General features: G+C 38.4%; 1 protein-coding gene across 2 annotated transcripts in view; it reads left to right on the forward strand.

Annotated features, from left to right (window-relative positions):
• Nucleotides 1-12,853, forward strand: part of LOC129099458 (ephrin type-A receptor 6-like) — a 46,792-nt gene that overhangs the window by 22,076 nt on the left and 11,863 nt on the right. For both annotated transcript variants that reach the window (XM_054608710.1, XM_054608719.1), the window contains 2 exons: nucleotides 4,323-4,478; nucleotides 5,401-5,751. In XM_054608710.1, the coding sequence (XP_054464685.1) occupies nucleotides 4,323-4,478; nucleotides 5,401-5,751 (507 nt within the window). The remainder of the gene's footprint in view (nucleotides 1-4,322; nucleotides 4,479-5,400; nucleotides 5,752-12,853) is intronic.

Below are 12,853 nucleotides of genomic sequence, written 5' to 3' on the forward strand. Positions count from 1 at the left end.
AAGTACAAACTAGTGAGCCAGGTAAAGTGGAATAGGAAATGATGAAATCAATACTTTCTCTTAGCTGCATCTGAGCCACTGTTCACCTCTTCTGTCCATTAAGGACTGTGTTTACCCTGGCCTCTAACACCGCTCAGCCAGACTAGAGCATCACTCATTCTCTGTGAACTTCCCATCTGCATATCAAAGCTTCAAAGAGTCCAGGGTAAACATAGTCTCAGACTCCATCTGTTTCTTACAACATAAAGCCAAGAGACACTTCCAACTCTACACAACGCAAAATCTCTTGGTTGGCACGTCTTTCATTTCGTTTTTAAGCTACTTGGATTAATACTTTTATGGATCAAATTACTGTGCAGTTTAAAAGGGATCACCTGTAGTTAGGTCCCCCTTAGCTCGACAGAGCTTTGCAGGTCATTGTTTTGGTTTTCCAGCCTGCAAATCTACTGTTCCAATTCACTTACTGCGCTTATCGGCAATGTTTTCAGCAGGCAGGCAGCTGATTTAAGCGAAAACACTCTAGAAACCCACTATTCACCACCATCACCACTCAGACAAAGCTAGCAACTATTGGTTAACATAGTGTAGTGTTTAGCAGCTGAAGAGCCACATACTTCCCTTAGTAGCGTAGTTGGTGTAGACCAATTCAGAGCAAAAAAGTCAACTGATTTTTTGGACCAAAGTCAACTCTGAAAAAATGCAACTATAGCTCCGATTGGCACCATGCCAATCTGGTCGATAAAAGACTATGAAGTCAAATAAAGCAGCAACAATTAATCAATCAATTCTTTCATTGAAAATGAAAAACATTTTTTATCAATTCCATTAATCATTTTAGTAATTTTCTAAGCAAAAATGCCAAACCTTATACGAAAGTAAATCGAACATCTTTGGAATTTTTAGGACATCTCCTTTGGCAGTGTAAAAATAATAATGTACATTTTTCACTATTTTCTGACCTGTAAAACTCCAACTGATTAATTGATTTAGCAACAAAATAATTGGCAGAATAATTGATAATGAAAAAAAAGAATCATTAGTTTCGGCACTGACATTATTAACTGGTGAAAATGTACCTCTGTCTGCATTATTGTTGTTTGTTATCTGTCTACAGCAGTATTTCCTCTGAATGGGAATACTTATTTTGTGCCAATATTGCTCCTTGAATAAGAATGCGTTCCATGACAAAAGCCAAACAGCTGATAGTGTACAAATTGGATCTCATTATGTGCCTGGGTGTGCATATGTGTGTGGTGGGGGGATGTTTTCAAACTTTTTGATAGAAATAGTGCTATGAGTCTTGTAATTGCTTTTTGGTGGTGATCTTCCCAGCAAACATGGTAGAGTAGGGAGCAGCTGGAAATTCAAATGAATCTGTTTGTTTGTTGCCTTTGGCAGCAGCTCAACATAGGAGGAAAGTAATATGTGACTGAGGTGCCTCAAAAATTGGAAGCTGGGTGACAAATTACTCTTCCCATTAGGTGCCAAGCAGCAATGTGATTTTGGCGAGGATATCTGTCTGTGTGTCAATCTTTCATCTCATCCCTTTTACATATCTTTATACTCAATTATAGCCACCTATTTATGCAGATTGTTTTTTCTCCTGCATATTTCATTTTCACCCTACCTTGCATGTCATTTCTCATTTGTCCCATCATTCAAATCCACTGAGCATTGCTTGATTTAATACGGTAGTGACCTTTGACCACCAAGTTTCAAGGATATATATGTAAAATAGACAGAATACAGAATAGCTCTATAGAAAACAAATTCAAATGGATCAACAATAAGTCAGTTTATCGAATAGTCATGCAACAGAAAGCGAATTGGCAAAATCTTTGATAATCCAATAATTGCTAAAGTGGTTTCATTCAAAATGTCAAATATTTGCTACTGTCAGCATCTCAAATGTGTGTATTTCCAAGTTTTATATTATTTTAAATTAAATTATTTTTGAGTTTTGGACTGTTTGTAGGAGCAAAAAGGCATTGAAAGATGTCAGCAGCTCAGGCATTCAGAAATAACATTTCATAGACTAAATAATAGATAAAAATAATTATCAACAGATTCATCTTCATCAGAAGATAATTGTTAACTGTAGCTCTAAATCTGGTGGTGAGGTGAAGCCAGAATTGGCAGTGAAACTTACTCGTTCACTGTGGTTAAAAGAAGCAATATTTAGTTTTTTGCTTGAAAGTCGTAGCTAATCAACATTCCTAAATCTTTCTGTCAAACAAGAAGAAAAACGGTTGGCAATTTAAAGATATTAGCTTCATATTCAACTTATGAACACCTGAAACCCATCCAAAAATATTTTTGGGAATGGACAGTGTAGGACTTACTGTTATATTGACAGTTATAACATGAGATAGTTTTAGATGGCTGGGAACTAGAGATGAGATTTATTCCACTCATTGGATTCATTATTGGTGAAACATTCTGAAGCTCAACAAGATCATTCAGGAACAAGGGCTCACGTACTCATACAGTCCAATTTGTCTTTTCTCAAAATAACTTTCCAGGCTGGTGTGACTGGCTGCTCTTCTACAGGTGGCCTCAACACAGTGAATTGAATTATCAATTGAATGAACAACTGAACTATTGAAGGCACTCTAAAAAGTTTCTAGCCTCGGGTAAACTCACGTAACAACAATCTAGCCTGAGGGTAGGAAGTCTTATCCTCATCCAACCTGTACTCTCCCACAGGTCTCCCAAGCTGACTACATGTATATGCGAGAGATACTGCATCAATTGGTCCACATTATAGGGATTAAGTGTACCTACAACTATTGAATCCATTCAATCTTAATCTCCATTACTGCATGAATATAAATAGCAGGATAATCCATGCACTATCAATATTTTTTTATAAGGAGTACCCAAATACTGTATAGCAGCTGGTCATCACTAATGCAACGCAGTATGAAACTTATCTCTGTATAATAAAAAGGGCTTATATGTCTGAATGGAGACAATTTTGCATCACACAAATAACAGACTTATGTTATATGGTCTCTGTCTCTGATGATGTGAGGAAGAAAAGAAACAAATGTGGCTCCCTACTTATAGTTATTGTGGGAAAAGTATTAGAATGCTGAAATGATAAAATCCCTCTGGCAGTCTGCCATGAAGTCTTGATTGAATTTCATTACACCGTCTTATATCTGGCACATTTATTTGATAATTTTGAAATTGTTACCCCACCCACACATGTATTCTCATACAAATCATTTTACAAAACATTATCCCCAGATTCCCAGAATATAATATAATCACACTATTAGTGTTTTATTTTTCTCTGCTGAGATAAGTCTTGGGAGAAGGAGGCAATCTGCAATGGTTTTGTCATCTTCTGATAAGCCTTAAGGGAAAGAGCGAAGCAGAGGACAGCAGGAGGATGGATGGGAAAAGGAAAATATTGGAAGAAAGATGGGGAAAGAAATCAAGAAAAGGTGAGATGTGTGGCAGAGCAGTTGAAGAAACATTGGAGAGATAAGGAAAGGAGAGCTGGCTGAATAGATGGGAAAAAAGGAAATGGAAAGGTCAAAAGGGAGAGAATTGGAGGAAGTAATGAGGTAGGAAAGTAAATCGGGGTAAGGGCGGAAAACTGCAGAATACTTAGGTCAGCAGAATGGACCAGGTAAGTGGATGGAGGTTTTAGTCTGAAAGAAGACTATAATTGCATTTTCATAATATTTGTATGTTAATAGCTTTTTAACTTGCCAGATAAACATTACAAACTTTCCTTTTTTGGGCTCCAGAGTATTTTCTGATCCCAGCTGTGATTGGGCGAAGGCAGGGTACACCCTGGACAGGTCGCCAGATTATCGCAGGGCTGACATATATAGAGACAGACAACCATTCATACTCACATCCACACCTACGGGCAATTATTTGATACCAGTTTTTAAATAATAATTCCTTTGTGTGGAAGTGACTGGGATTATTCTTTTATGTGTAAAGCAACAGGCATCAGGCTTCACTTAAACATTGCTTTTCTAACTTTGTGAAACAAAATGTGACAAGTAAAGACATAGATTTTAATTAACTGAATTGTTATTAATGAAAATAATGGTATCCAATACCAGATTGGCCCATTGTCACCAATACCCAATCCAGCTATATAAGTCAGTAATGGGCTAATACCTGATATCAGTATCCGTGCATCTCTAATAGTAAATAATTATGTCAGACCACAGGTGAGGAGAGGAGCAGCTGGAAATATAATTAAATATGTGTGTGTGTGCTGATGTAAATGCAATTGCATAAGGAACATTTACCTTGTCTAACTGTCTTCTTCCCTCCGCTCTGTTTTTCTCCAGCTTGTAAACCTGGCTTCTTCAAAGCATATGCTGGGAACACCAAATGCTCCAAGTGTCCTCCTCATAGCTCCAGCCATGACCAGGCCGCCACCATCTGTCACTGTGACAAAGGCTTCTACAGAGCTATCAAAGACTCCTCCACCATGGCCTGTACAAGTTAGTAAAGTAGTTACTAAAACTACTTCTTTCAGCTGGGACATTGTTGGTTCCTGTTTGCATGTCTGTAGTTTATAGGCTGTTGTGCCATCCCTCCCCAGTCCATTTGCACTTTTGTTATTCAAGCAAGATGATTGAGTTGAATCCAGATATATGCCTCCATAACTATATTTCTCCGTATCTCAATTTTGAAAAAAACAAGTTATGATGTACCTCATTTATAGACATACAAAATTCAGTATTATGCTGGAATTAAACACTTAGGGCACTCTGAAAGCTTACCACCCACACACCTACACACATATTCAAAGACTCACTCACTCACACTACCTTCAGTTCCGATGACTTTGCCAAACCAGACATTTTAGAGTTTTGAAAATTGGAAAAACATCAGATCTATGTATTATCCAGGAAACTGATCTGTTAGAATAAAATACTTCAAAAGAGGTTGAAAGCCAACCAACTACCCACAGACACACTTACCTACGCACATCAAACTTCAGATTCAAATTATGCTCACTCGCCGCTAAAGGTCCTTTAATTGACCGATTTTGGTGATCATGGTTCCACTAAAGCTTCATCCTCAAGGTCAGATGAGTGGTGTATTCACTGTTATACCTAATACCGATTCTTGCATACAAACCTGCTTTTTTGCAAAGTAGTATGCAACAAGTAAGGTGTTATTGCTGCTCATTTCATCATTTTTTTGTAAACCGTAGACACTCATAGTGGCTCTCCCAAAAGGTCTACAGAGGCTGAAATGGCTCCAGTGATCATAGATCATGTGTTTTAACTGTATTCAATCAGACAATAACAAACCCTTCTACATGTGTTACGCTATGTTTACACAAAACCTGACAAAGTGATCAGTGAGTAATCAATGAGTAATCTCTCTCTAAATGCCTTTTTTTTCTCCCTTCAGGGCCTCCTTCGGCTCCCAGGAACCTGGTCTCGTTGATCAATGACACGGCTCTCTTCTTACAGTGGATGCCTCCCAGCGACACAGGAGGCAGGAAGGACATCACATACAACATCCTGTGCCAGCGCTGTGATGGAAGAGACGGCGACAGCGGCGTGACACAGTGTGAGCCATGTGAACCGGACTTGCGCTTCATCCCACGGCCGCTTGGTCTGACCGGTACCTCTGTGGCAATACTAGATTTTGCCACGCACGCTAACTACACCTTCCATGTGGAGGCGGCAAACGGCGTCTCTGGGCTGGGGGTGTCTGCACGCTCCCTGGCAAATGTTACTGTCAATACAAACCAAGCTGGTGAGTTGAAGAGCTTTTGTTCACTTCAGCGCTACTTGACAGTTCTGTTTGATTCAATGTCTTCAAATCCAACTGTTGCAATGATGACAAGCAAAAGTACCTCCCACATAATTATAGGGGTTAGTTATATTAATTTTCTTGACTTGGATAATATTTACAATTAACTACTATTTTCATGACTACTTAAACAGAAAGTGGATTAATTGATTAATTCCCAAATGTTAAACAGTCATTTATTAAGCAAAAATACCAAGACTTTCTATGTTTCTTGTCACTGTAACTGGAGAACTTTGGTTTTTGGACTGTTGGTCGGGCAAAAAAGCAAATCGTAGACCTCTAACTGGGCTCCCAGTCTTATTTGAATACTATTTTCTGATTAAATTATGACTTTAAAACATATTTGAAAGACTAATTATTATTAGTTACGGCCATGCATGTCATTATTACAGATATATATTTTAACACATTTTGCAGGGCTAAAATAGTTCATGGTATGCTACAAAATATTGAGACAATTTCATCAATTTATTCCTGCTGGCGCGGGCAAAATGACCATCTGGAAAGGTGGGAATTTTCCCTTATACGTGTCACTACAGCTTGTCATGCACATGCTGTAGTTACATAATACCATATTTTTAGCTCATAAATACTGTGTTTGCATGGGAACAGATTGAGATATTTATGCTAGAGTAACAGGAACATTTATTTATTCTGCAGCTAGATTTGCATTTCTCCCTCCTGAGAACCCTGTGTCTATTTCCACAGTGTTACCGTCCAGCTTAGTGTGTCAAAAGGTGAAGCACATCTCTGACCTTTGAGTAGCTGACAGAGCCATTATGACCTGAACCTTGTCCTTATTATCAATATCCAGCTGACCTGAGAACAACTACTGATTTATATCCTCGAGGCAGCACTGTCTTGGGCTTGAATTGGGAAAAATAAGAGACCTGAGTGTTCTAGTGATTGCCGGATCCTGAACCTGATATTTTAAGGGCAAGAATATTGATGGCATATTTGATGGAGAAGGTTGAAATGAAGGAAGGAAAGGGAGTGAATTAATAAATAATACCGGGACGTGTGTGTACATTTTCACTCTTTTCAGCAAGCCATGAATTTCTGACGATAACAAGACCGATGCTCATCAGTGCCTCAGTTAAAAAAATAGGGAATTATCTGTGCTTAATCTTCTTTGTGTTTCATAGAAGGCTGGCATAATTGTAGCAGTAAGATTAGCACTATACATACAATATAGCTGAGGTTGAATGTTTTGCAGTTTTTAGTTTGCAGTTATTTAGAAATAAAAATAGAGGAAAAGTCAGGGGATAAACAAAGTCAGTAAGATTCATCCTGAGGGGGAACATGGAATGGACGTACCAAAATGTCATGGCAATCAATTCAGTAGTTGTTGATTTATTTCAGTCTGGACCAAAGTGGTGAACCAGCTCCAGACGTTGTTGAATTAAAAAATATCCACATTTTCTTATCAAGTTTTTATCATTTTCTACCAACCCTTTTGTGTTTATTGGCTCTTCTTTAAGGATTTAGTATAGCTGTGTTTATGCTTCTCTCAGTTTCTCTGGTAATACAGAGTGTATGGTTGCTAAGTGGGTCTCAATGATCATATCACCGTCATTCCCGAGAAGTTAATTTAACAGTCAATTCACTTCAAAAGTCATTTATTGTGGCTTCTCCTCGAGTATACAGGGAAAACTATTCAATATTAAAATGACTATTTTTAGAAATGTTTCGCTGATAGGCTGCCATCATACCATGGAAACCAGATGTCAGTTTTGTATGTGTCACTTCGTACCCATCGCTTTGGCAAAAGCAGCTCGCCTGACGGGAGGAAGTCGGAAGGCAAAATAATCTCTGTAGCGGATAGAGGAGAAGCAGCCTTTGGGGATGTTTCCATTAGGATGTTTAGAATGGATTAACTTGTCAAACTGCCTCTCCTCAGTAGACACACTGTCTGCACACACAGCCAGGCAGGCATGCAAACACGCAGGCAACCAAATCCATAAACATATGACATTCACACACACTTTTGCTTCACCCATGTATACCACCTACAGCCTTGCTTATGGTCTGTTAGTCATTTCCCAGCTCTTCCCTTTGCTCACTCTGGTTTCTCTTTCTCCCACATACAAGGATCATTTTTTGTAGTTCATTGGACTGAAATGTTTACATAAATCCACAGGTGTTTCACAGTATTACATTAGCTTAATTCTTCTTAATAACTCCCACAAATGTAAATGAACAGCCCAAGACAGGTATGTCGTATATCTATATATTTTAGCTGCACATAGAGGAAAATCTTGCAAGAATCCTCTTGATGATGCCATGTAATAACAGACCAAAAGTAGATTGTTTTTAAATGCAAAGCACTTGTCAAGCACTCAAAAACATAATATAAATTCAGAGATGAGGTAGAACATTCATTGAGCTGAGAAAGAGGCTTCTTATAAATCTGTGCTTGTCAAATTTTTGTTTGGATGGACTTGGGATGGACAGCCTTGTTGCCAATTAACGCAGATGCTGCAAGGTGATTCATGTAATTGATTGTGATATTATGTCAATGATGGAATGATAGCCAATCAAAAGCAGAAATAGCAATTAACAGATTGTGAGAAGGTGGAGGGACCATTTATTTTCTGTTGGCATGCTCTGTTTGTAAATTGCATATTAATGTCTCAATATACCTTTAATTATGCTAACCCTTCTCTTCCCTAATGCCTGTGTGCTTGTCTAACCTTGTTAAAGTTATAATGCCAAGTTAAGCAATATGTATGATCGCTCTGTCTTTGAACAGAATGGAGTGTTTATTGCTTTTGATACACTTGAGTTATCATTCAATTTTGTAGCAGTGAGAGCTGAGCAATATTTATTTAGTCATAGATTCTCAGAAGACACATTTAATCATCTTGAACGTCTCTTTGTGTGTGTTCTCCTCCACTCTTAATTTTACTTTGTAAAGCAGGATGCTTGTTGAAGCTGATGAAGGTCAGCAGCTGTTGTCCTAAAGCCTCTCGAGGCAGCAACGCAGAGCAGTGTGAGCAGGACGATCTCTGTGTTTATGAACAGTGAGCCGCACTCCGCTCAAAAACACTGTAGTTATTGCTCAGCAGAGTGTTTCTCACCGACAATCCCTCCCACAAAGTTCACTGCAGTGTTCTGTGAAGAGGCACAGAGAAATCAGTGCAAATTTGTCTGAGGTGTTTGCAGCACAAAGGAACTTTCTGCTCCTACACCAGAAGCAGAGAGGCAAACACAGAGATAGACTCACTCCGTGTTCAAAGTAATCCTCATGTACCATAAACGAGTGCGTCCTAGTAGAGGCTTAAAAATGTCACATTTCAGCCTTTGAAAGTTTGGACAAAATGTGAAGTTTACATGTGTTATTTTTGATGGCAAGGGTTAGATTTTATATTTGTGAAGCCTAGAAGAATCTAAATTAGTTGAATTACAAATGTAATAGGATCAAATTAATCATAAAATGATTTATTGATTGCTTTCCGAAATAATCAAAAACGAATAGCTGCAGGATGAAATGGTAAGTTGTGCTCATTGTCTTTCAGTTAATTCCAGACTCTACTGCTCTGCTTCTATTTCTTCAGATTGTGCTGGTGTTTATCAAACTAGTCTTTAAAATTAAAAAAAACTTTTCTTTTGGTTTTTTTTATTGTCAGCTGACTCGTTGTTGGTAATATTTGACAATAGAAAAGGTTTGAAGAATCAGTGAGCTTTTAAGTCACTTAACCTTCATGAGTGTGCATTTATAGCCTGTGGTACGTAGCCTGATTATAGCTTCACATGAACAGTGGGTTCATCACCATGACATCATTTTAGGATTGCCATATATTAGAGCACCTACCCTCCAACCTGACATTGAGCCATTTGATGCCGTTGTCCCTTTATTTAACCTCTATGCCTCTCCACCGCATAAATGTTTGTTTTTGCGCCATGTCTGTTGATAACCTCTTTCTTCTTATACAACAATCAAGAAACCACAAGCCGTCAATGCTAGTACAAGGCACACAACTACAGTTCCAGTTCCAGTGCTTTTAAGGATATTCTTGATGTTTGTTCTGAGTATATTTCTACTCTGTTTAACAGCGTCATAACATTGTTGGGCATCGTTTGTCTTCTGCAATGTTCTGAGATTAAGAACACAGATTTCTAGATAGCTCTTGTACGTGAACACTTGCTTTTTATAACCCTTCTACAAGCGTATTGTTCCACACTATGAGAACATTATCAATGTCTAAATGTACATCTGTAGTATACAGTGAATGTTAATGTAATTGGTGTGCTGTATGCATGTCTTTCTATGGGCTGCTGACAAGTTAAAACATTTGGGTAAAAGGATCCTGAGGAGAGGTGTATGTATGTATGTAACCTTTACTCAAGTCTCTCACATCTTACTGTTTACTTGTCTATTTTTGTTTTGTTTTAAGCTTTGGTATCTTCATCGTCCCATTTTTTCCTGTTCAAGACAATAACGAGTCAAGCAAAGGTTGCACATGCTAAATCCACGTGTGAACATTTCCCAATGTTCTGCGGTGTCCTGATTCAGGAGATTTTCTCTCTTTTTACTTTGCTCTCTTCCCCTTTCCCCCTGTGGATTCCTTTCTGTTTTCATCTCCTTTGCTGTGGGAATAAGGCTGACGTCTATTTATATGCTCAGATGCTGGGGAGATGCAACCTCGTGGGATTTCTTAACAGCTCTCCCTGTTAACTGTTTCTCTCTTCTACCCCCTCTGTCCTTTCTGTATCTTTGTTCATCTTCAGTTGAGGGTTAACCCATTTTAAGATGTTGCCAATAAACCATCTATAGAGTTAATTCGTTTTAAATAATCTTTTGCTGGTGAATCTTGATAGAACTGTAATGACCGCAATTGTTTTCTTTGAGTCGCTCATACATAGCAGTAGGTTGCTAACCAATGGATTGATTTATCCTGAACCTAAAATAGCTTCTTGCATAAGAGTTCAGAGGGTTTCTCACAAAAATATCCATGCACAGAAAACTCCTCTACTCAAGCACAGTTACACACACACACACACACACACACACGCACACGCACACACACACACACACACGCACACGCACACGCACACGCACACACACACATACATGCATGGTGATAGATACATAACATTATACTGTAAGCTGCAGACAGAAGTCCCCTCTAGTAATGTGATTTTCATGGACATTTGTATCCCGTAAGTGGGTTATGTATATTTATCTGCCTAGTTTCACTGGTAACAACTTAAAAACATCTTCATTTGCTATTAAAACATGAAATTTATGGACACCATTTTTGCTTTGATATATTTTAACCGACACAAGCCCATGTTGTTACACTTAAATGTATTCATTTAAATTTAGGGGTCTGTTAAATGCATGATTTTGAGGATTTTAATGCAAGGAATCCTTTCATGGTTTTAACTGCATGTAAAACTAGAAATAAGCAATTACAAATATATTTGTGTTTTAGATTACAAATTACAGAGAGACGGTAGACATCTCTGCTGGTCGCACATAGAGCGATATGTATTTTTATAGCTGTTCCTCTTCAGATAAGTTGTTGTTTGCCTCAGGTTTTGTGTGTGCCTCTTCCATTTTTACAGTGAATAAGGACAGATTTTTCTCTATCTTTCAGTACTGTGTGCTTAAGCTAAAATGTGTTCAAACGGTCGACGGACAATTCATCCTTCTCTTTTGAAAATCAACTAATCATTTGTTATTTTTTAAGTAAAATAAGCTTAATATTACAGAGAAAGAGTTCTTGCTCCTTGCCTTTGCTTTATGAGATAGTCAGTTGAATATGTTTTTGCTTTGTACTGTTGGAACACAAGTCATTTGAAGATCGATTAGCATTTTCTTTTGCCAGTATCTGACATTTTCTAGGCCATAAATTAATTGATTAACAGATAAAATAATTAGCAGATGAATCAGTGAAAATAATTATTTGATGCAGCCCCACTGTGCAAATGTAATTTGCTTTTGTTAGGGATTACAGTGTTCGCATTGTATTGGCGTTGTGGTCACACATCAATCAGACAGAAACAATGAAATATCCACAGCTAAATCTGAAATGTTTTCAGCTAACTGTCATATTTTACCTTTGACACCTTGCTGAGAGATTTGTTTAAAGGATTTTGTGTTTAATATAGAGCGCTTTGTAATAAATACTCATGTTTTCTTAAATAAATACTGGTCAGTACTGAGCATGGATGACATTTACTACTCACTGGAGTTTGTCCTTGCCAGTGCACTTTTGCATCGAATGTGCTGTCAATACATAGTGTTTATTTTTGTTGGTGTGTCTGCTGTTTGCTATTAATAACTGAGGCAGGCAGCCACACTGAGAGGCTTGAGATATTCCCACAACATCTCCAGGCGCTGTGTGCAGCTCAGGCACCACCTGCCACCAGGATAGAGAGAACACATGTTATCTGGAATAGCATGGCTGACATGGCGGACGTGCGATGTGACTCTGCAAACTGAGTCACATCGCACACAGCACAGTAAAGTGATGGGCATCCTATCCATGTGTGGAACATGTGTGATGCTGAATGTTTAGGGTGTGTGCTGATGTCTCAATGATTGATGCACCTATGTGGGCTTTGTCTCCTTGGATAATCATGCAAGAAGTGTTAGATTTGAATTAATATGACACACCTCTGTTTCTCAGTTGTCAAAGTGGTTAAGCTGCTGGGCTGTGACGCATCATGTCTGCACCAAGCCACAGCGAGGGAAATCTTGGCCTCTTGACAAGATGTGAAGGTCGCATCCGAAACTCAGTGCTTCTGACTTAATTCAGTGACACTCACCTTTCTGAAATGCCCCATCCAGACTTTGGCCTTCTGTGTTTAGTAGGTGATCTGCTTCTCTGAGCATTAGGACAGTGTAGGAAAACACAATCTGGGCTTGAATTTGTATTCTAACAATGACTTCTAAAACAGCATGCTCCACAACAGAGGGACTGGATCTATTAGTTTGCCAGATCGTATTCTGTTCAAGCGAAGGCTTTATGAATAATTGATGGTAAATATTTGAATCTCTACTGGGTTATTTTGTGTTTCCTCAGCAGCCTTTTGC

Source organism: Anoplopoma fimbria, chromosome 2, assembly GCF_027596085.1.
Source record: "Anoplopoma fimbria isolate UVic2021 breed Golden Eagle Sablefish chromosome 2, Afim_UVic_2022, whole genome shotgun sequence".
NCBI lineage: Eukaryota > Metazoa > Chordata > Actinopteri > Perciformes > Anoplopomatidae > Anoplopoma > Anoplopoma fimbria.